The sequence below is a fragment of the Protopterus annectens genome, chromosome 9.part0, assembly GCF_019279795.1.
Source record: "Protopterus annectens isolate FY-2018-M chromosome 9.part0, PAN1.0, whole genome shotgun sequence".
In the NCBI taxonomy this organism is placed as follows: Eukaryota; Metazoa; Chordata; order Ceratodontiformes; family Protopteridae; genus Protopterus; species Protopterus annectens.
Window position 1 is genome coordinate 289,435,829 of NC_056743.1, and position 25,893 is coordinate 289,461,721.

The 25,893-nt window shown below is 38.4% G+C and overlaps 1 protein-coding gene across 2 annotated transcripts in view; it reads left to right on the forward strand.

Annotated features, from left to right (window-relative positions):
- The window catches only part of OTOG (otogelin), a 2,079,396-nt gene that overhangs the window by 418,302 nt on the left and 1,635,201 nt on the right, over nt 1–25,893 (forward strand). For both annotated transcript variants that reach the window (XM_044082876.1, XM_044082877.1), the window contains exons 11-13: nt 1,055–1,164; nt 2,444–2,569; nt 5,286–5,394. In XM_044082876.1, coding sequence (XP_043938811.1) covers nt 1,055–1,164; nt 2,444–2,569; nt 5,286–5,394 — 345 coding nt within the window. The remainder of the gene's footprint in view (nt 1–1,054; nt 1,165–2,443; nt 2,570–5,285; nt 5,395–25,893) is intronic.

Consider the following 25,893-nt stretch of genomic DNA (forward strand, 5'->3'; position numbering starts at 1 on the left):
CGTCATATGTTTTTAAATGTCATATAGGTTTTTTAACAATGAGTAGATTTGAATGTTTTTGTCCAAATTATGAAGGATAGCCAAGTCACTCTGTTTAGTACACTGTTTAATTATCTAATTAACTTTATCGTTTCATTGATTAATTACTGTGTTGATTGGTCCATTTACTAATGTATATAAGGTACTTAGTGAATGGTGATATTTGATTCTGATGAGGTCTCCAGTTTTTGGAGATGAAAGCGCTAAATCCATTTGCCAATAAAGACAGTTTGTGATACCTTTGGAGTTTCTGGATGTGGTGTTGGTGCTGGTGTTGGTGTAAACGTTCCATTTTCAGGAAGACAACCTTTATTGTAACCTGGACTACCGTGGATTTGTATTGTTTCACTTGTCAATGGTTCCTAATTATTAAATTAATCCAATAATACATGAAAAGACAGTCAGTACAAAGTAGTACTACTGTGCCTTTTTGTGTTTTATTTGTGTTTAATTATTAAATTACACACACTTTAAAATAAAACTGAATTTCTTGTAAAAATGCATTTTGATACTGCTCTTGTGTTCTATAAAGATTTCTTAAATATAGGGGAAATCAATTTAATATTTATTCTGTTAAATAGAAGATGCATATATATTCCATCATATCTCTCTGTTCAGTGTTCCCTTATTCAGACTTTACTTACCAGTGTAGTGGAAGGGTCCATGACCTGTCAATAAAGATATAAAAAAAAAATTCTAAACAATGTTTTTATATGTATACCTTTAAAGTTACCCCACTTATTCCTTCCATGAAGAGGATTTTACTTGAACCACTTACATTTTTCTGATGTTTGCCCAGGCAGCAGGTTCAAATGAAATACTCATAGAACACCTCTAAGTAATTGTCTGTATTCTTATTAAGTGGCAACTGCCATACAGGTTGTCGATGTTGCTATGATAGTTGTGTTTGATTTTCATTTCAGTTCCTTTTTCTCTATATTACTGTAACAAAAGGAAACAAAAGTCACTGTTATAAACATGAACATTTACCAGTAGTACTCTTTATTGCCTGAAGGTCTGAGCATAAAAGTTCATCACTGTGTCAAGTGCTGACTGAATATGCGAGGGCATGTTCCCATGCTGGATTACCTCTTCATGATTGGAGGACTCATTTTCAGCAGTGTGGTAAGTTACTCTACCAATTTGCTATATTTTAGGCATAGATTCTGTTTTATACTCATTTAATAATATCATAACTATTGTCAGCTACATTTTAAAGCTTTATAACAGTGGTGCACAACCTTTTTGTGGGGAGGGCCACTACATAAATTCTTAATGGCATCTGCGGGACACCTCAAAACATAGTAAGTATTTATGAGTTAACAATAGGTACAGGTGACTGGCATTTTTACTTAAGACAGCAGTCATGAAATTGCTTGTTTTTTACATCAACTTTCCGTTTAATTATTCTGGCTTGCAGCCATGACTTATTACAAACTCTTGCAGAAAATTACTACTGTTTACAGACTACAAGTTGTAAACAACAAAGAAAAGTTACTTCTACAGCTAAAATTAGAGGTGTGTGCAACTGCAGTCAATTAGGTAAGGAAGCACATGCTGGAAAGTTTTCATGACTGGAGTAAGGCATAGCATTTTTTCACTTTTTTTTAAAAATTTTGGTTACTGTCTGGGGGCCAGATGGTGTTGGGTCGAAGGCCAGATTTGGCCCTGGGGCCAGACGTTGTGCACCACTGCTCTATAACCATACATATCTTGCTGGATATTGTTGCTTTCTACTGTTAATAACTTTTCTGTTTTGTTGTATACAGTGCTTTTCTTTCTTCTTTCTTCCTTTTTTGTTTAAAGTAGCAGTAAATCAGTAAAGAGAGTAAAATGTGAGATTTTTAAAAAAATATGTGCATCTTTTTATTTATCTCGGTGGTCTGTATGGTTCATTTGTGTGTTCTCATCTGAAGTAGTTATATGGTCACTGCTGAAGCCATCTTTAATGGATCTTAATAAACTTTCTCATGTTTTTATGTCTTCACAGTTCATAGCCCATATCAAACAAGCCTTTCTGAAGTGTTTTAGCTTCCTTTTATGATTCTTTTATATCCTTTGAAGTGGTTTAGGATAAAACAGCTTGCTAGTGGAATTCATATGATAGTAGTAGTTGTAGTCTGACATCTGTATTATTCCACCAGTTATTTATTGCATCCACACACCTGCAACTGTTTTCTAGAAAAAGGGAAACTAAAGCAAATTGTAAGTAATGGCATAATTCACATGCTGTTTTAATTGACTGATTTGTTCCTTGATATGGATTAGTACATGCACAGAGAAAGCTAAAGAGTGTCTGTTTAAAATTTTAAATCCACTGTGGCAATTTGCATTAATATGATACATTTTCCCTTCATTTATTTTCTCTCTTTCTTTTTCCACCTTCTCTGCTCTGTTTTTATAGTTGTTGACTGTGGAAGAGCGCTCATTCACAGAGAATGCATTGCCTGTTGCCCAGCTACATGTCGTCAAGCCAAGCAATGTATTGACAACAAAATTGATTGTGTTGATGGATGTTATTGTCCAGAAGGTAATAGAAGTAATTATGGAGTGATGGAAGCATAATATATGGACCATTTTACATATAAAAGACTAAAATAGCAACTACAACAAATTGTGTATCTGAAAGGATAATTGTTTAATAGTTTACTCTCAGTTGAAACTAAATATTTAATCAAACTGGATTCTGGTGTCACTGCATATCCATATAATAGGATGTTGTTCTATAACAAATTTTGCACATTTTTAATTTACTGATTACACAAATTTCAATATTTACATGTGTGACAGAAGAATTTACATCATAGTTGTACTAATTTGACAACTGTATTATTCCACCATTTATATATTAAACCTGTACTCCTGCAATTGCTTTCTAGACTACGTTTAACTACAATAAACCTTAAACAATGTGTCACAAAAAACATTATCAGTTAAAATCCCTGCAATTAAGGGCATGCATTTTTAAACTGTATATAGGTATCTTATAGTTTAAGATTTAGTAATATTCTACTGCTAATATATTAGTCTTGCATAGAAAGTAGTATACATAAGTTTAAACAGTATTATTATGTAGAAGTAGCAATAAGTGTACATAAGCACAACTAATGACACAGCACTTTTCCACATAACGGGAGTCATCGCTTGTTTCTTTACTTTGTTCATAGAAATGTGTTTGTGTCACATACCTCATGCTATCACATTGATATTTCCTTTTAACTATGTGTGTTTGATTATGTTAAACCTTTGCTTGTATGTATGTGTGTGTGTGTGTGTGTCTCTCTCTCTCTCTCTCTCTTTATATATATATATATATATATATATATAGTGTATGTTGAATGTAGTTTTCGGTAGTTTGAATTTCGTGGTTTTGATGTTTAGGTATTTTAGTGTTTCGGGTATTTGGTCTTGGGATTTTGGGCATCGGTAGTTTGGGTTTTCGGGATTTAGTAGTGGTTCCATATATAGATAGATATAGATATGAATATATTATTTGTGATCAAACAATCACAAATCCAGAACTGGAATTTGGAATCAAAAATATTGATGTACAAATGATAAAACCCAAAGGTTCACCCATTCTGCCCATGACCTGAGGATTATCCAAGGGCAAGGTAAACCAACAAGTGTCCAAGGTAAAAAAAAGAGAGAGCACACAAGGCAACGACAGTTGAACAATTTATTCCAGATCAGTAAGCGCTTTCACGTCTCGATGGACGCTTCATCAGACTTTAGTAAATAAAATACACAAGCACATTTCCTTTTATAGGTGCATCAATTAATCAAAATTCAATTAATCACACATCACATATTTAAAGGTACATAAAAATATATAGATTAAAAAACACCTACTGAAAAGACTAGTTCAAAAGTAAAACATATATCATTATATTATAAAATTAATAAATTTATAATATGTAAAAAATGTATAAAAATATAAAAACTTGTCGTTCTAACCATTAAAATATATATATATGTCAAGGAATCACTTAAGACAAAGCAAAAGTTAATGCTTCAAAGGTCTCTCAGCTAAAAAAGACCTTAGCACTATTTTATCATTAAGGCCATAGCCCTTGTCAGCCTGCATCCTAACTATCCATTTAACTTCACGCCGTTCTGTATGAGCCTTAAAATTGCCCAACCTACATATCGTAGGAACTAACTCAAGCACTAAGAAAAGAAATCTATGAGTAGTATTATTCTGTAAAATATGTCTTGCTAAAGTATTTCCCACATCCTCTTTATTAATGGCATAAATATGTTCTCTAACCTGTCCCTTAAAGTACGATTAGTCATACCTATGTAAAAACTTAGAAATTATGCAGTAAGCTAAAATAGATAACATCTCTAGTTTTACAATATGCATAGTGCTTGAAAACATATCTGTAGTGAGTACAAGGGTGTATAAACTCATTTTTATTATGCATATGTTGACAATGATTGCATCCCCTACAAGCAAATATACCTTGTCGCTTAGATTCAACTCTCTTTTTTCAAGGACATATTATCATTATAACATAACAGTCTCTTGAGAGACTTGTTGTTTCGATATGAAACACTTGGTCGATCTCCTACCAACAAGTGTCCCCTTGCACCTCTCATGTGGTCAGCTAATATACTATACTAACTCTGAGATCATGCAATTCCTGGGGAAAGGAGATATCCCCTTTCCGGGAATTGTCAATCTTTTGCACATGTCAGACATCTGTTTTTGTCAACCGAATGGATGTTGTCATTGTGCACATTCAGTGCATTATAATACACACACACACACACACACACTCACACATATATATATATATATATATATATATATATATATGTGTGTGTGTGTGTGTCTGTGTATATATATATATATATATATATATATATATATATATATATATATATAGAGAGAGAGAGAGGCATGTTTTGTATTATGTAAATCTGCAACGCACATGTATTTGCCTTAGTGCTTGGATCGTGACTGAAATGGGTCTTAAACTGCTTATTGATTCAGTTAACAAAGACAAATTAATTAATAAAATGTATGTACTCAATTTAACATATAAATGTTTATTTTCAAAGATGATTGAGAACCAATGCAGTTAACATTTCAGTGTCAAAGAGTTGATTTTCTTAACTTTATCATTGCATTAATAATTTTAAAATTAATGCTGGGCACCAATGATATCTTTTGTTGAACTATTAGGGAATATAGTTCAAATGAGTAAATAATCTAAGCTGATTTTATTTCACTTTTTCAGGTTTAATTTATGAAAATGGAACCTGTGTGAAGCCCTCTGAATGTTCTTGCATTTACCATGGAGTTTCTTATCTGGTGGGATCTGTAGTAATGGAAGATTGCAATAACTGGTTAGTTACCAAATAAAGCTGTCTCTGGTATAATTTTGGTGTCATTTTTATTACATTTGTTCTAAAAGTAAGTGAATAATTTTTAAAAATCCATTCTAAGATAATCCAGATTATTCTAGTTTAATATGGAACTCAATGATTTAATGAATAAATCTCATGAAAATGTGTTATCTAAAGCTCAGTTTTAGCAGGTTTTCTGATTTTAGTTATAGAGGATAATATAAAATTTAATTTGTGTGAAATGTCTGAACACCCTTAATTACAAAAGTAACATCTGGGTTACTGACAGAAACTTTATGAAAACATTTACAGGTAAAAGCTTGCAATAACTTGCATTTAATTTTCCATTCCTTGATTACCAAACAAGTGCTCTCACCAATGTAGCAAACTGAGATTTGGCTGCATTTAATGATGATTGGTAAATTAATGTCCTCATGTTTTATTAATGACCCTGCATATCATGGTTGGGTTTATACACAGGCAGCTATCATTAGAATATATGTTATGAAAGATGTAATATACAGTGCTGCATTTTCCAGTACTTGTTCTCTCAGGACTAAAGGGAAGTGAATTAGTGTCTGAGGACCATCATCTTTGGGAACGGATCAGTGTGGGCCTATTTCTACTGCTGAATCATTTCATGTCATGTACAGGGAAAGGGCTCAACATACAACTTCTTCTATATGTGCTTGTTTGTGACTGTAATGCAATCAAAACAGAACAGAAGTAAAATGGGTGTGTGGTGGGAACATTTTCTTAACCCCTTACATGAGATTAACACTATATTATGAAAAATCATGCCAGATGATAACACTTTATTCGGTTCTGAGTACAGAACAGCTTTATGTTGATTCAGTGAATGACCGGTACTTTTCCGTTATCGGGGCAACAGATGTCATGAGTGGTTGGAATGTTACCATGCTGTTGCGTCTGAAAATCTGTAGAAGATGTGTATTGATGCAACTTTTTCTTGACTTTCAGATGCAACAGCACGGTAACATTGCAAACACTCATTTAAATAAGTAATAAAATCGGTGAGAGTCTGCAAGGGAAGTATAACTTTTTGTCTAAACATCAGCGGCAGCAGTGTTATCTTTGTGACCGTAGTATAACATTCAAAGTGCTGGTTACAGCTGTTGCCCCGATAACAGAAAAGTACCGAATGACCTAACTGTATCTTCAGCACACAGAACCAATCTCTATTGAAAACTACACGTGCCAGTTTCAGCACAGTGAGTCTATTACCATGTACACTGATAAGACAAACAGATGGTTTAGTCACAGTCCTGTCATGAATGACACACAGTGATGATGTCACATCTATACTGCACCAGGCAAAGAAGGTGCTGCTCTTCTTCCTTTCCTTTATTTGCCACAGAACTGTTGTAACATACGGAACACCATACTTGTCCCATTCTTTCAGGAAACCATACTGCTGCCAGGATCTGCAAACCTGTACGTTTATCTTAAGACTTCCTAAAGCATTGTAGACTGATTTTCATATTTAAAAGTCTGCAACAGGCTCAGATATCTACTCGTGTCTGTTCCAAGTACTGTCAGATAGATCTGTTAATTAGTACATGGAAAATATTTATTGCCATGTAGTCCTATCTCGCTGTAATTCTTGCTGGATGGGTTTGGAGCCGATATTCGGCTCCGACTCGGCTAATACTAAAGCTCGAGAGCTTTTACTTGCTCGAGGCTAGCCCGTATCCCATGGTTCCTCACGGCAAATCCCCAGATCTCGTTTGCTGTGAAAGCTTCAAAGTTGTGTCTTACTGGCTCGTTGGCTAAGTAAAACTATTTTTTGCTAAATTTTGTCTTTTTCCTACTTTTTTTGTCCTTTTATTTATATATAGTTTCTTGTCTCTTGTGTGACTGTTTTGAAAGTTTTCAACCCCTATTCCCCCCATAGGACTGTACGGCCCATTTAAGTTAGAGGGCCTTTCCTCCCTGTGTGTGTGACTGTTTAAAAAAAAAAGTTATCTTCTTCTTTCTTCCTCTCTTTATTGTTGTCGTTAATGCGTTTAGTATTGTTATCTAACTTGTCTTTCCTGATACTCAAAATGTCAAAAGATAAGGATAGGGAGCATAAGGATCATCGCCCTTCGGGGTTTAAAAAGTGTGATAGGTGTGTGCAGAAAATGTCTCTTACAGACAGCCACACCAGTTGTGTGTATTGCCTTGGTGAAGCCCATTTGTAGGAACCCTGCACATTTTGTCAAGCATTTAGCACTAGAGTTTTAAATGAGAGAAAGGAAACTCATAGATAGGGGTCTCATGACCAGTTCCTTCCAGGAACAGCTGGAACTTGGTCAGGCAGCTCCAAAATCATCTAAGAGAAAATCATCGGCCCCGGCTTCGGAGCTGACTAAAAAGACTAAAGCATCGGAGCCAAGAAGTTCTGGTTCTGACTCAGCTTCATCCATTTCAGTGCCATCAGTTTCCTCAGCTCTGAGACAACCTTCAGTACTGAAAATTTTACCTGAAATCAAGGTTGTGTCTCCCACCTTGAGATCTCCTATTTTGGAGAGAAGGAGATCTCCTTCTGTCTCCACCAGATCCTCCAGGACTCTATCAGATGAGGACATCAAAAGGGTGGTGAAGAGATTGCTTTTGGATCCAGCTCTAGCAAGAAAATTGGCCCATCTGGACCCAAAGGTCTTGGAGCTGACCCCCTTACCGACAATTGTTCCTCCTCTGACTGCTTCGCTCTCAGAGCCTATTACTTCAGGTTCCTCTGTCTTGGACCCATTGGCTCCAGAGATTCAACCTGGTTCCTCTGAGCCAATTACTCTATCCTTGATGGCTCAGTCTGGAGCCGAGGGATCTGGGAGCTGATGCTCTCGTGTCGACTCCGAGGGGGGCAGTCACCCTGCATTCTCGTTGGAACTGACCCTCCCTCTTGGACCCTTGGCTCGACTCAGCTCGGCTCCCACTTCTGCTTCGGAGCTGTTCCCTCTTGCTAGGATTCGACCATCCATCCCCTCATTGCGGAGGTCTTCTTCGGAGCAGGGGGGAGGCTTTCAAAGCTATAGAGAAGGTGTTATCCTCTGCTAAAGCCATTCCATTGGAACCTGTGTCCCACCAGCAGCAGGCAGCAACCTCTTCCCCCTGCCACCCCCACAGCATAGAGAAACAGAGGCCCAATTTGCTCCCATTGGAGGTGCCTCCTCTTTCGAGACCTCCCCAGATTATCCCACTGGAGAGCTCCCTCGGAAGAGGCTGTGTAAGAGGAAACATGTCGACTCACCTGAGTCTGTCATGTCAGACACTGATTTAGAGGAATCAGAAGGGTCCCCTAGATCCCCCTCTGAGGATGTCTCTTTTTCTGACATCCTAGTTATCCTTAGACAGAGGGGTGATTGGAAGACCTCTAACCCTACTGAGGATGAATCAGTGTATCTTGGGGCCTTTGGTTCCCGACCTTCCACCTCCTGGGTGACACTGCCTTATGACCAACTTTTGGGGGTCATATCGCGGAAAGCATGGACCTCTCCGGATTCAGATTAGCCCATCCCAAGGAGGCCAAATAAGTTTATGACAGCACCTGAGGACAAGTCTTTTCTTAGTAAGGGAGTTCCCGTTGATGCTATGGTGGTACACCAACACCGAGAAGGAATTATCTGAGACATCTTCTAATATCCATCCTCCTAACAAGGAGTCCAGGACGATGGATAGGTATGGGAAGCGTACTTTTTCTTCAGCGGCATTTACACTAAGATCGCTGAATTACCTGACTCATTTTACTAGTCTTCAGAGGGATCTCCTGAAAGAGTTAGGAGACACCCTCCAGGGTTCAGTAGCTCCGGGTTCCATGGATAAGTTTCTGCCCAGCTCTCCACCCTTACTTCCATAGCTAACTCCTGCATGAGGCTGATCTCATATGTGGCAGATGGAGTGAGTAGGGCAGCCACAGCAGGAATATCCCTCAGGAGACATTCGTGAATGCGTCTTTGTAATTTAATGAATCCTTCAAGTCTTCCTTCACTAACGTCCCCTTTGATGGTTCATCTCTTTTTGGAGCACAAGTGAAAGAGACTTTGACTAGGTGTGAGCAGGAAGGGAAAACCTTATCTGCCATCAGAGTCCATTTCTCTCTCCCATCCAGACCCTATCCCAAGGGTAATACAGGAGGGAAAATGTGGTTCTGTAAATCCCAAAATGGTTTCCCTCAGGCACAAGGTCAACCCTCCCCCAGAGGCAGAGGGGAGGATATAATGGAAGACGCCACCCTCACAGCAGAGGAGGTCTGCAGCACCAGTGAGACAGAGAAGCTTTCTCTGATCATCCCTTCCATCGCCCCTGAAGGGTTGCCTGACTGTCCATCTCTGGAGGCAGTCGGGGGTCATCTATTGCTTTACCCAAGCACTTGGCTAACCATCACACAAGATCGTTGGGTACACACCATAATATCCAGAGGTTACCTGATCCCCTTTGTAAATGAACCCCCAACAAACCAGCCTCTACCAGATATACCACCCATCCAACTAGACCGTGCAACATCAGAGGTCATCTCATTGCTGCAAAAATGAGTCATCCAAGAAGTCCCCACAGAGCAAGTATGATCCGGAACTTACTCTCAATTCCTTTTAGTTCCAAAACGACAGGGGACTGGAGATCAATCCTAGATCTCAGCAGGCTCAATAAGCATGTAAAGAAATTGAAGTTCTGAATGGTCACTCTGCAGTGGATATTTCCCTTTATCCGGAAAGACAACTGAATGTGCTCAATTGATCTCCAGGATGCGTACTACCACATCAAAATGGACAGGTGCTCCAGGAGACACTTATGCTTCCATCTGGGAGCCATTCATTTTCAGTTCAGAACACTGCCCTTTGGTCTCACTACAGCCCCCAGAGTGTTTACTAAATGCATGGCAGTGGTAACAGCTCACCTGAGACATCAAGGATTCCAGGTGTTTCCATACCTAGATGACTGGCTCCTCACTGCTACCACCAAGCATCAACTCATCAGAACCAGGGAAGAGACTCTATCCTTGTGCGCCAGTCTAGGCATCACTGTCAACCTAAAAAGTCAGTCTTATCTCCTTCATAGTACATTGTATACTTAGGCTCAGAAATAGACACAACCACCATGTCAGTAAGGCTAACAATGGAAAGAGTAGAGTCTCTATGCAGTCAAGTCAGATCCTTGCTAAACAAACTGTTCAGGCCGGAGTAAACCTTCAAGTCCTAGGGACTATGGCTTCTGCCATCCTATTAGTTCCTCTGGCTCATCTACACATGAGTATACTTTAGTGGCTGCTATTTGCTCAATGGTCTGTGCAAGACCTTCCATTGTCTCACCAGATTTTGATAACAAATGCATGCAAAAAGGATCTGACATGATGGTTGCACACAGAACAACTTATCCTAGGTCATCCACTTGTTTCTCCCCAAGAGAAAGCAGTTTTGACCACGGATGCTTCCCAGATAGGGTGGGGGGTATTATCTGGGAATGACAGTCCAAAGTACATGGCAGAACCATGGGAACCATTTTCACATCAATGTTCTGGAGATAAGAGCGGTGCTATATGCGTTGCAAGCAATTCACAGCTCCCTTCCCACCAGGATGATTGTAATTCAGTCAGACAACATGTTTGTCATGTGGTACATAAACAAGCAAGGGGGAACCAAGTCTTACCCACTTTGCCGAGAGGCCTTAAGAGTTTGGAAATGGGCGATGGATACTCAACGCTTCCTGATAGCAACACATATCCCGGGGAAATCCAGCTTAATAGCAAACAAACTCAGCTGAGCAATTCTGATGCCTCACGAGTGGTCCCTGAATCCAATGGTTGTGTAAGAGATCTTTCACGTATGGGGCCAGCCTTGCTGCGACCTGTTTGCCACTCACCTGAACACCAAATGCAGCAGCTACTTTGCCCTCATTCCCCATCCGGGGATGTCACCCAGGGATGCCCTAGTTCACGATTGGCCCCCGGGACATCTTTATGCCTTTCCTCCTTTTTCACTCATTCCAAAGATATTACAGAAAGCAAGACAGTTGAGGAGTTCCTTGATCCTCATTGCTCCTTACTGGCCTCGACAAGTTTGATTTCCCTTCCTGTGGCCCTACCTTTTGGAGGAACCATGGATTCTGGACCCATCTCCAGATCTCCTGATTCATCAGTTGGGACAGTTCCACCCCTCCATCCACACCCTCAAATTGACAGCATGGCTGCTCCAGTTCCACGAATAGCCAGGTATATGCCCCTATCCCCTGTGGTCAAACACATTCTAATTGCATCCCATAAACCTTCCACTCAGAAACTATAAGCCAGCAAATGGAAAAGGTTTTCTTTTTGGGCTACGAACTGGGGCTTAGATCCATATACAGCTCCTATAGAATCTATTTTATCCTTCCTATTGTCAATTTTTCATGAAGGAGCAGCAGCCACTACAATTAGAGTTCAGTTAGCTGCCATTTCCAATTTCCACTTTGGCTTCATGGGAAATCCAGTCATGCAGCACTCCTTGTGTAAAACTTTCTTAAAAGGAGTTCTTCTTCTCAGTTCCCCAATCAAACAACCATTGGAACCCTGGGACTTAAATTTAGTCCTCTCATCTTTAATGTCTGCACCCTTTGAGCCATCCTCGTCATCAGACCTCAAATTGTTGTCATGGAAAACATTATTCTTAGTAGCCATAACATCTGCTAGGAGAGTTTCAGAACTGCAATCTCTAACTATTCAACCTCCTTACATTATTTTTCACAAGGATAGAGTCTGTTTCAGGACAAACCCTTCCTTTCTTCCCAAAGTATGCTCAGAGCACAATATGAATACTACTATTGAGCTACCTCTGTTTTTTCCAAACAACTCTAATAAGTCAGAGTATAGACTACACCAGTTAGATGTTCACAGAATACTCAGGTTTTATATACACAGGATAAAAGAATTCAGAAAATCAGATCAACTTTTTGTTTTCTTTTCTGACAAAAAGAAAGGCTTGCCTGTTTCTAAGATTACTCTTTTAAAATGGCTTTCGGATTGCATATCTTTTGCTTAACAACAAGCTGGCAAACAATTACCCATCAAAGTTAAAGGTCACTCTACTAGAGCTGTAGCTACTTTACATGCCTTCATATCTAGGCTCCCATTTGATACTATATGTGCAGCAGCTACTTGGGCAAAACCACATACTTTTGTCACTCATTACAAATTGGATTTGGCCTCCCGGGACAGGTCTCTTCGCTTGAGCCACCTGGGATATAGGTGCTAGGGATGCTGTCCCATCCAGCAAGAATTACGGTGAGATAGGACTACATAACATAAATAAGTTATGTACTTACCATAACGTTCCATGTTTGTAGTCCATCTCGCCTACATTCTTGTGTCCCTCCCTCCAACCCCCTTCCTGCTTTCTGGGGGATCTGGTGGACTATACTGGTGCTGCCTGACATGGTTCTCTTTTGTTGTCCACCTGACATGGATTATATTTTTAAAATACTTTGTCTGCATTTATGCAGCTCTTATACTGGTCTTACCTGATAGGTATTTATTGCTTTCTTGCAAACTAGATCTGGGGATTTGCTGTGAGGCACCATGGGATAGGGAGCCTCGAAGTCCAAAAAGCTCTTGAGCTTTAGTATCGGCCGAGTCGAAACCGAATATCGGCTCCGAACCCATCCAGCAAGAATGTAGGCGAGATAGACTACAAACATGGAGCGTTATGGTAAGTGCATAACTTCTTTATTTGTGCTCTGCCTTAGTCATTTAAAGCATGCTTCTGCCTCAAAGTGAGAGGATTGTAGCACAAGTCACTAAATTCAGGGCATATATCTGAAGTTCTGTTCTGGGTGACTTGTCATACCTATTGAAGTCTTCTTTGTGATTGGACACCAGATTACAGTGTCCACATCCCTGATTTAAAGAAAACTAATACAGATGTACTTTCAGTTATTCTGTTAGTCATGTTTCAACATCTCACAATGGTATAGTTTGTGTACTTTGTTGTAAACCACATTTAGAGATAGTAAAAGATAGACACAACTTTGCTTTGTAAATTTCATTTAGTCATTAGACTCCAGAAACGCGCTTCCCCTGCAGTAATTGTTCGGCTTAGAATTGTCCTGTCATATGATTAAAAAGCATTCAAGTATCAAGTTAAGCTCCTGCGTTTAGTTACATTACTAAAATTAGTGTAAAAAGCTCAAATGGTATCTGAGAATTAAAAAATGTTTGTTGAAAATGAGAATGCTGTCAATATGAGGCTGGAATGCTTATTTCTGGCAAGTTAAGAAATATGATTGTGTAGTAGGTATTCATCTGACTGAAAAAAAAACTGTATTTTTGCTTCTAACAATTTGTATCTTGCACGGTAGCAGTTGTATCCTGTGTATTACTATTATGTATGTATTTTGCATTCTGTGTATTACTATTATGTATGTATTTTGCATTCTGTGTATTACTATTATGTATGTATTTTGCATTTTATGTATTACTATTTTTGCATTCTGTGTATTACTATTATGTATGTATTTTGCATTCTGTGTATTACTATTATGTATGTATTTTGCATTCTGTGTATTACTATTATGTATGTATTTTGTATCCTGTGTATTACTGTTATGTATGTATTTTGCATTTTATGTATTACTATTGTGTATGTATTTTGCATTCTGTGTATTACTATTATGTATGTATTTTGCATTCTGTGTATTACTATTATGTATGTATTTTGCATTCTGTGTATTACTATTATGTATTTTTACTCTCTGTATTTTCTTTGATTTTTCTGTATTATTCTGGAGCTTTTCTCCCCAGGGCCCCATTGAAAATGGGCTCTTCATGGCCCAATGGATTATCCTGGCAAACAAACTGCAAATAAAAATAAAAATAAATAAAAATAATTTCACACTGAGTTTTAACAATGAATGGATTAACTCTTAGTGATTTTTAAAGAATAAACAATTCCAGAATTTTGTAACTGTCAAAATCTTTGGCAATGTCCAAATATGCACAGATGTTTGAAAACACAGAGTCCAGCCTAGAACTGAGTCATTAAAGTCCCCTACCTTGCTCAATTACAGGGATCTATTGCACACTGTATGTATCTTCTACAGATTATGGGAGTTTTCTTACTAAATGTTTAAAGCAACCCTCACAGGTATGGCCGGTGCACAAGGCCAAAAAGCATGAACAGTATTTAAAAAAAAGAAGGCCAGCACCCAAAGAGTAAAACATATATATTTATTGTGGCTACACCAAAAAAACACCAGACAATCAGACCAGTTTCGGCAACCTGCCACTAAATATATGTTTTTTTACTCTTTGGTAGATATTAAGTAAGCTGTCATGCAGCCAGTGCATTGAAATATTTTATTCTTCTATGCTTCATTTTGTCTTGATTGGGCTCTCATAATGACGGTTTGGTACCCACAGCAGTGTATTTAGTTAGTTTTTGTGGTTTTGAGCATAGCTCCTCCATTTTCTAGTTGGCCACACCCAATCCCATTGACCCCACCCATTCAGCTGTCTCCTGCAGCTCCCCTTTGATTTGAAGTCACCAGCTGCCACTGGTGCTGGCCTTCTTTTTTTGAAATAAGTTTCCTTACTAAACCTAGGATGTGACAATAGTGAAACCACAGAGACTTCAACTACTCACGCTGGCTGGGTAAACTATTCAATGTTGTATGTCTGCCTGGCTATAAACTGACAGTGTTAAACCAGCTAAGGATGTTAATATCCAGAATATCATAGTGACAAATCTGTAATTGCGCTCTCCAGCCATAGTTGTACCATCTGTATTTTTTATGTGTTAGTGAAAAGAAAGTCATAAATAAATAATTTCCCCCAGAATTTGCTAGCAGAAAATATGATGCCATAAATGAAAGTTTCATGAAAAAAAAGCTGGCATTTTACCTTCATTTGCTCAAGTGAGTATTCCTAAGATGTTATTAATGAGTTTTATGATGTTATTAACTTTTGTACTCAGGAACAAATGCCAGTAAGACACAAATATTCAAATACATTCAACAAAAAATATTGCTTGAATCACAAAAAAAGACATAAAACAGAAAAGGTTAGGTATTATTAGCTTTGAAAATTGCCCTCTTAATATAAACAATTGTAGATTAAATGAAGCACTGAATCTTTCATTTTCTATCAATATTTCAGATCCAACTATGAGCTAAGCTTTAATGTCAGAGTTTGAAAGTAATAATACTGAATTCTTAATTTGATTAGAAAAATGATAGGAAAGGAAAACACTGTGAATATAACATGTTATTGATAGGAAGGGAATTGATCACCAATCCATAAGACACAGTGAAGCTGCTTGTGAGTAAAAATATTGTGCACAATTCACAAAAAAGCAAATAAATATTTTCATGTAGTATATATGCAGTGATAGACATTCCTTATTAACCTGTAGATGTATCTGCTGCTACAAGTAAAAGCAAAAGCTCAAGTTCCATAGGTCCACACTACGTCCTCAGTAGTTCCCTACACAGTATCAAAGAAAGCATCTATACAGCCCAACCTATAGCAACAGATTAGAAGTAATAGTAGTATGAAATCACAGATGGACTCAAACAGTTTTTGACACATTATATTTGCCAGCAACTAAGTCAAATTATAGAAGTTGTCTTAAAGGATCTTATTCAAAATGACAAAGGTAAACTATTACTGTTATATATGGAATATGGTTTACAATGAAATGTCTGTAACTCACCTTACCATTGCTCATAAGGTTGAGGGTAAAGGTGCAAATGTTTAAAATTGTGTGTGGAAATCCTATCACCTCCGAAACATTGACACTTAGCTTGCATTTGCAGTTTTGAGCATCGCTGTTTCAATTGGATGGAGATAGAATATATAATTAGCAGGGGGTGTGGGGGGTGCAGGGGAGCTTGCCCTCCTGAAAAACGGAGGTAGTACATCTGCAGATGTCCAGGTAATGTCAATAATGTTGAATTTGACATACGGACATTACTCTGTTCACAGTTGTGACTGAATGGTGTGCACAATTTTGGCATTTCTGTTAGAGTAAGTCATTACTCACAAAACTGATTTTGACAAGTTTTATAGTAAACCATGGAATATAATGGGTTAGTTAAGAGATAACATCTTTTGAATCTTCTAACATTCTTGAAACAGGTAACAGCTACACGGATGTAAGGGTGAGCATGCATTCTGCTTATCTCAACCATGCAAAGTCATTTGACAATATTCCACATATTTTAAAGTATTCAATGTCAAGTGAGAGTGTAAAGACCAAAATGCTAGTTAAGTATCAGGAAACATGTCAGGTTGCTGTCTATCTTGAAAGAGTTTACCAGTGGTGTCTTAGCACTATCTGTCGCTCTCTCTCTCTCTCTCTCTCTCCTTGTCTCTCTGTTTTTCTCTCTCTGTTGTAGGCTTCTTCTGTATGAATGTTTGTTTACAGATATGAAAGTGGTAATGCACTATGGATAACAAAATGTGCTGTTAACTGCAAGCTAGTTAACATAATTACTTAAATAAATGATGCTAAAGTTCTTCAAGATAATCTCAAAAAAATACGCATCTGGTGCAGTTGTGACGAACACTCCTTTAATGTCAATAAATGAAGCATCATGAAACTTGGCAAAATAATTGTATTTATTGATGCTAGCTGGAGCAACATTTACTTGTTTAGATTATTTATTTTATTTAACATTTGTTGACTGGGAATGTCTGACTAGGTTCCACAGATCCTGTTTTCAGCAGAGGCCCGGGGAGAAAATGCTCCAGAAGCATGTCTTTAGAATGTGGGAGGAAACCGGAGTACCCGGAGGAAACCCACGCGAACGCAGGGAGAACATGCAAACTCCACACAGAAGGCACCCCAGCCAAGAATCGAACCAGAGAACCTCTTGCTGTGAGGCGACAGCATTAACCGCTGCACCACTGCGTCGCCCAATTATTTTACTTAAAAAAAAATGTATGAACCAATAATGACAAAATTACCCATTTCAATCATATAAGGCCACTCAAACTTCTGTCATTACAATCCACCAATATTAGTAAATATGCAAAATCTCTGCAGAAGTAAGTCATCTAAATAATTCTACATTAAAGGGATTTGTAACTAATGAAGAGGTTGCTGCTAGCAAACAACTTTATATTTCATTATTTCATCTACAAATAAAGTGCCTTTTGGCCTTGAAGAATAAATTGCCTATGCTACATTAAAAAAATGATAAGCTAGTAATTTTGCAATGGGGAATGGATGGCAAAAGATAATGGTTTCATAGTTACTAGGTATCTCCTCCAAAGGAGAGCATTTATAGGACTGCAGCATCCACTCCCATTAAAGTACAACACAGTCCAGTATCAGCGATCCATCTGTATACTGTGGGAGTAGTACCCACAGCATTCCGCATCAAAAGCAAGTATACTACCTGTTGTGCTACTAACAATGCAAATGACTTAGCGCAGGCAACACTAAACTACTCTCCCCCTGAAGCTCTCAGATCCTTGTAAAATCCACTTGACGATCAGCTAAATATCTCAACTTTGCAAGGCAAGAAATCTGGAAAAAGCCAAAATTTATTTGGGGGGCAAAGGCCCAAAACCATGGAGACATTTTAAATATTGCTTGCATAATCTTAGAAAGTTGCTAAAATAAAGTGTTTTGTGTTACCATGTATTTCCTGAAAGATAGGAAGACTGAAACTTAAAGAGCTATCATTACTTAGTGAACTCAGTTCTCACTGATTTGCCAGAAAAACACAAATTTTAAGAACAGACCAAAAGTATGAGCCAAATATTCTGTGAAAATCTGGACAATGGAGAGCTATTGACTCAACTCCCTGAATAACAAGTGGTGGTATGGGTAGAGAATTCAAGCTCTTGTTTGAGCCTGAGTAACACTAATCACCAAGCATACCTACCTGGGGCATTTTACACACACACACACACACACACACACACACACACACACACACACACACACACACACACACACACACACAGGAGCAGCATAACTCGTGCAAATAAAAGAACAAAACTCTCCTTACTGGCTGACTCTGCCTCTGGCAGCACCAACGGAACAGCAGCAGCATAACTCCTGTAACACAGAGCAATAAGAGAACAAAGCAGATAGTTTAGTTAGTTTCCACACGCAAATCCACGTTAGCATGAAAACTCCATTTCATTAATTTTTACCGACAGGTCTTGCAGCTGTAAGAGTGGGGGGGTGGGCCCTCCCCCTGGCTCTATGGTTCCGGCACCCATGTCTGAAGTGTATTGAATACAGCTTCAGATCTTTACATCCTTTCTGACAGGGAATATCACATACAGAAGGTATTTGTGAATTTCCTCAGAACTGTTTCTATATGATGAAGGTGAGTTCTCTTTTAAATACAGAATGAACTATTGTATTCAAGAATCAGTCATATGTACATTTTATAAAGATTAATGAAGTTTAATTCATCTCTCAAAGACATTGACTTAAATATTGACGTGAGTCATTTTTTCTAATGCTAATTACATGACTAATAAATGAGACGTCAGAAGAAATGATAATTTCCAAGTCCATGTAATCACAAGTCTCGTGAAGAATAGAAAGAGGGTAGGTTATATTACAGGCTTCCAAAGTACATTACTTCACATTTGCTGGTACTGAAATTCAGGTTGAAGTCTCTTGCCCATATTGTAATTTGATATAAGAATTCAGTTATAGAAGTATAATTCCCATTACTATCTAATAATAAACCAGCCTTACTATTGTCGGCATACTTTGCTTGCTAACTGTGTTCATTAATTGTACTCGAAAAGGAAGAAAAAAACTTAAACAAAAATTTACTCGGCACAGACTGCTGTGGAACTCTGGGAAACACTGGTAGATATTCTGAGAAGATCTTTTAACAGCAACGTATTACATGTGATCACATACCCAATTATTAATCCAGACAATCAGAAATTAATTGAATTCACATTTCCTTAGTATTAAGTCAATAGAGCTGTGCAAAAGAGTATCAAAAGCATTTGCTGACTTAGTATGGTTGATTGATAAAGCCACCTGATAGTAAAACTCCACTAAATTAGTCAGAGTGCACCTACCAGGGCTAAAACCATGTTGATATGTATCACCAATACCTGAGTGGTTTGTTGCATCCTGCAACAGTTTTAGCATAATTCAGTCAAAACATTACCATAGTATTGATGTTAATTAACAGGCTGACAGTTGGATAAATCTGACTTATCTCGTTTTTAAATGTGTTCAGACACATGCAACAACTGGAGTGCCGACAGAGATACCTTACTAAAATGATACAAGGCCTAAAAACATGTTGGATTGACTAAAAGTCCCGTCACTAAACTTGATATCATACCAAGTGCTAAGATGTGATCTATGTCTGGCATACAGGGCATCCTCCGACCCAATACTGATGGATTTACTGCACATCAGCAAGTCAAATTGCATCAGAAGTACTCAGTCTAGGGATTGAAACCTCTTCTGCAACATCAACAGAATGGTTTAGAGGGGCAAGTATATCTCACAGAGGATGACACTGCTGTGTAACAGTGCACATAAAACAAAGGTCAGCCCTGTCCATGTTAAACAGTAACTTAGATCTATGGATTGGAAACAGAAAGTTTATACCAGGACTGCATCCTGTGCTTCCAGTGGACAGATGCAGCTCCTAAATACTTTATCTCATGCATGGGTCATTTCTAGTTATCTATGGTATTATCCTACTTATTCTCATTAGAGGTAATATGTAATTATTGACCACGGGATGGGTGAATTCAGGGGTAATATGTAATTATCGATTACAGAATGGGGAAACCCAGTCTACATCAAATGGGGTAGGTTATTTCAAGCACAAAAAAAGAAATGTTCTAGGGTTAAATGATCTAGAAGGGCAGCTTGCCTGGTACTTAACTATGAAGCTATGAACCTAAGGCTAGGAGAAATAGTGGACTTTTTTGACATTGGAGGAGCAATACAGTTTAAAAGTAAAGTATTGTATGTACAATTTAATAAAGGCAGAAAGTCATTTTTTAGTACATGAATCAGGACTGCAGGAGTGTTGTTTGGTCCCATAGAAGTCTTATTAACAGGTTTTCTTAATGCATCAAGAACCATGTCAGGAGTATTTGAAGGACACGAGAAGTTAGACGTTGATATAAAATTAGTACAAGTAGGTATGTTGGCTGTTCTTTTTTGAAAAATATTGTTAAATCTATCAACTGTCTTCTTTGGATTAGATTAAATGTTTGCACTTATAATTACAGAAGTTGGCTTTTAGTTTTCAAATGTATGTATTTATAAAAGTGTTTCTTATTCATTGATAATGATGCTAACATTACTCCATAAGGTAATCTTTTGTTTCTCAGCAATACCCTAAAGCTTTTACTAGAATAATTCAGTCTGAACTGATTCATTATAATAGGATTCTTCCTATAGTTATGAAAGATCCTTTTCTTTCTTTTACAAAGTTTATTCAGTTCTTGATCCCATCAACAGGGCAAAGAACTATATGGGCTTTTTCTGAGACGTGTTTTTCATAGAATTGACTAGCATTGATTCAAGACATGAATAAACTTCATCTCTATTCATAATTTCCTGTCTTGACCAGTCAAGAGCTTTAAAAGTCTTTGTTATGTTGCTGAACTGAAGTGCCCTAAAGCCATACTTTTTAATTACTCTTGGTAATTGCTGATAGTATATTAAAAGTCAAGGAACTATGGTGAGAATTACCCAGTGGTGGACTCACAGAAACATCTATGACTTGAGAAGTACAGTGAGTGGCCACAAAGATATGTTTGCCGTTTGTAGGAGTTTTAATCATCTGAGACAAAGTGAACTGAGCAAAACTATCTTAGTAATCTTGTTCAATACCCATAGATAGTTATGCATGCCTATTTTGGGTAGTTTAAATCACATACTAAGACCACAAAACTGTTCTTCAAATTATAATCAAGACATGTTGATTTAGTAAAGTTTGATCTAAATAGGCCTAATTTCAAAAGCTAACTTACTGTAAAAGCTTGAGCCATAATTGCTTGGGTGTAATTTATACTTTGCAAACATACATAGATCACAGATGAAATGCTTACAGTTGGTAACAAGTTTCAGAGAGTAAGTTATACAAAGATTCCTTAGCTAGTTATATAATGTCGACTTTGTGTAGAGGTAGTCATTCCATTTTGGCCTATAAAGTATTTCTCCTGGGACAACATTAGTATTATTTTAATGTATTTTTCATATTGATAAAGAGGAATGTCTTACCTTTTAATAACTTAGTAACTTAGGTGGGTTAATTAATTTTAACCTTAGGAGACAAGAAGTGGTTGCATGATTATGGTCAAGACTTCTCCACATGATACAGTGGTGGAGTACCCATTAACAGTTAACTGATTCTCATTTGTGCTATAATTAGTAGAGGGATTATGTTCATGTAAACCTCCCATAGCCCTTCTTTTAAAGTTTTTGTCAAGAGCAATAGTCTTAATTTGCCTGCTAGTGATACTTGTGTGACCATTGGTCATCACTACTACTTAGTTATATAATACTGAGGGAGGAATAAAGTCAGAGCAAAACAATGCATCACTAGAAAGCAAGTCTTGTGAAACAGATTTGTTACATTTCCTGTCATCAGTCTGAAAAATAGTAATAGGAATTAACTTATGTGACTCATGACACTTGTTATACTGTTATCAGATCCTGTTGAGTCATGTAAGACACTGTTGTGCAGATGAAAAATTAAGATTTGAAGTAGACAGCAAGTCATTATAAGCATTAGCTAGATAAGTTTCCCGTCTTGCATTAGCATCAAAATTTCCAGAGTTATGACCTCCTGATTCTGTATTTCTAGTGAATACATCTTTTCTTTTGCTTTTATTTACAATTTCAGTGAATTGTTTCTTTTTTTTTCTAACAATTGCTTACTTTGATCAGCTTTATATGTAATGAGGGACATCAGCTTACTACTCCTTTTGGCCTTTGATTTCTGTTCCTGTAACTTAAAGTTGCAGTTTTTTTTTTCCTATGGAAACCTTACTATAGTTTACAGATACATTTAGTAACTCTGAAGTAGCTAGGACATAATGTGCTTGTTCAGATTCATCAATATCCAAAATGTTGTACAGCGGCAGAAGAAAAAAAAATATATATATATATATATATATATATATATATATATATATATATATATATATAGTTCCCTTTCACAAGATCGAATGGATGGAAGCTCGAAATTCATAATCTCAAGACCAGAATCTCGAACTTCCATTCACTTGAAATTGTGAACGGGAGCCAGAGGTTTAGAAAAATAAAAAGTTAACTTACCTTATTGCAGGGGGCCACGTCCCCCTGTACCCTAGCAGTTTAAATGTGAATGTTCCATGACTGCACTATAGCAGAGGAATGGAAAATCTTCCATTTTGCGCTTACGTGTATAGCACGGAATGGGAGATTTCCCTTTCCTTTACTTTAGTGCAATCTCGGAGTATGTATATATAAGTAGGGGGGTGTGGGGGACACACCACTCCAGGTGGGGGGTGCAGGGGGGCTTCGCCCTCCTGCGAAAACATTTGAAAGGTGTTAATTTTTTTTTGTCCCTTTCATATGTTCGAGTTTCTCTAAATTCGAGATTCTGGTTTCGAGTTTATGACTTTTGAGTTTAGAGAACTTCGATCATATGAAGGGAAACTATATATATATAAACACCACAGCACAGTGGAGGACATAAAAAAAACAAGCTATGTCCTCCACTATGATGCGATAGTCACGGACCTTTGGGTTAGGGCACGGGTTAGGGTAAGGGGATAGTTAGTAAAGCTATCCCCTTACCCTAACCCATGCCCTAAACCTAAGGTTCATGACTATCGCACCATAGTGGAGGACATTGCTTTGTCCTTCACTGCACTGCAGTCGTCATGGACCTTAGGGTTAGAGCACGGGTCATATTAAGGGGATAGCCCAACTATGACCTGTGCCCTAACCCTAAGGTCTGTGAGTACTGCACAGAAGTTCAGTACAACACCCGTTTGTTGTACTGAACTTCGCGTAAGTGCACATTCGATTAAGTGCACTTCGCTGCAGTGAGCATTCCATGCACTATTTTGAATTAGTGAAAATTCAATCTAGTGTATGGAACCCATATATATATATATATATATATATATATATATATATATATATATATATATATATATACCTACATACAGTGGGTATAAAAAGTATACATACCCCTGTTAAAATGCCAGGTTTTTGTACTATAAAAAATGAGACCACAATAAATCCTTTCAAAAATTTTCCCACCTTTAATGTGACCTATAACCTGTAGAATTCAGTTGAAAAACAAACAAATCTGTTAAAGGAAAAAATATAAAAAATAAAAACCTAAAATAAGCTGGTTGCATAAATGTGCACACCCTTAAACTAATACTTGGTTGAAGCACCTTTTGATTTAATTACAGCAATCAGTCTATAATTGGGAATGGACTTTCTATAGTACCCCACTGTCCCCAAGAATGCCCTCACCTGCTTTTTTGGTAACAGGGGCAGGCCACACCGCAATATCTTCCACTTTAGCAGGTTCTAGCCTGATCTTACTACTCCTCACTCTATGTCCCAGGTAGAAGACCTCTGTTATACCCACCTAACACTTACTGCACTTAATGTTCAACCCTGCCCTTTGCAGTCTGTCCAGGACCTCCCTGACATGCTGAAGGTGCTCATGCCAGGAATGGCTGTAGATTGAATATCATCCAGGTAAGCAAGGGAATAATCTCCTGCTCCTGCTAAGATATGATCTACCAGCTTCTGGAAGGTTGCTAGGGCATTTTTCATCCCAAAAGGCATCTTTGTGAACTTGTATAATCCAAAAGGAGTCACAAAGGCTGACCTTTCTCTTGCAGTGGGAGTCAAGGGCACCTGCCAGTAGCCCTTGGTCAGATCAATAGTGGTCAAATACTTAGCCCCACCCAGCTGCTCTAAGGCTTCATCTGTCCTAGGCATGAGGTAAACATCTGACTCTGTGTGACTATTTAGTTTTCTCTTGTCCACACAGAACCTGGTACTGCCATATTTCTTTGGTACCAGCACCACTGGCAAGGCCCAGGGACTGCTGGAATCCTGGATTACCTCCAGTTACAACATTTCCTGTATCTCACCCCACAGACTCTGATTCACTCAGGCACCCTGTAAGAGGCCCACTTGATAGGCCTTTTGGGTCCGGTATCCACATGGTGCTGCTCCAAATGGATGCTCCCAGGTTTCCCAGTAATCACGCCCTAAACCTCCTGTAACACTGCTCAGATTTCTTGAATCTGGGTAGGGGATAGCCCCTGGGGCATTGCTACCCCTTCCCCTCAGGTGTCAGTCCAAGCCTCACTGAGGAGGTCAGTCACCATATCCCTCCCTCAGACTCCTCCTGCCATCCACTGCAAATGCTCAGCACCAGGGCTTCATCATTTTAACATGGCACAGTATGTGCCCCTGCCTCCTGCCTAGCAGGTTAACCATGTAGTTAACATCACTGACCTTCCTCACCACTTCAAGGGGTCCCTCCCAAGCTGCCTGCAACTTATTGTGTCTGACAGGAACGAGCACCGTAACCTGCTGTCCCACAGCATACTCTCGGGCTTGAGCATTCCTGTCACACCAGACCTTTTTCTGATGTTGGGCTCCTGGCAGGTTCTCCTGGGCCAAGCACATGAACTTTCTAAGCCCTGTCTGGGGGTTTAGGACATATGCCACAATAGACTCCTTGTGGGATTCACACTCACCCTCCCACTCATCACGAGTCAAATCTAAAGGCCTACTCACCCAATGCCAATACAGTAATTCAAAGGGTAAAAAAACCTGTGGATTCCTGGGGTACATCTCTGTATGCAGACAGCAGATGTGACAAATATTTGTCCCACTCTCTTAAACTGGTCTGCAAATGCCTGTAGCATGGTCTTTAGTGTAGAGTTTAACCTCTCCCAAAGACCATTAGTCTGGAGGTGGTAGGGGGTGGTCTTTAGGTGCTTCACCCCACATCACTTCCACAGACAAACCAGAAGGTCTGACATGAAATTGATACCTCTGTCAGTCAGTATTTCTCACAGGAAATCTATCCTGCTGAAAATCTCTAATAAAGCATTTGCCACCTTCTCTGCCTTGATGGAGGACAGAGCCACTGCTTCAGGGTATCTAATGGCATAACCTACTACCACCAGGATATACTTCTTTACTGTGGAACTTGAGGTATTCAGAGGCACCAAAATATCCATAGCTGCCTTCTGAACTGCCTCCTCAATCACAGTCAAAGGCATCAAGAGATCTTTGAACTTGTCCCCTGCCTCTCCTACTTTTTGGCACTGGTCACAGGTCCTGCAGTACTCTGTTACATCCCTTGCAATCCCAAGCCAATAAAAGTTCAGTATAATACATCTCTTGGCATGTTTTATGCCCATATGACCTGCAAAAGGAATGTCATGACCTGTAGCTAGAAGTGCCAAATGGTTGGCTGTGGGCACTACTAACTGCTGTATTACCTCACCCTCTAGCCCTCCCTCAGGGGTCCACTCTC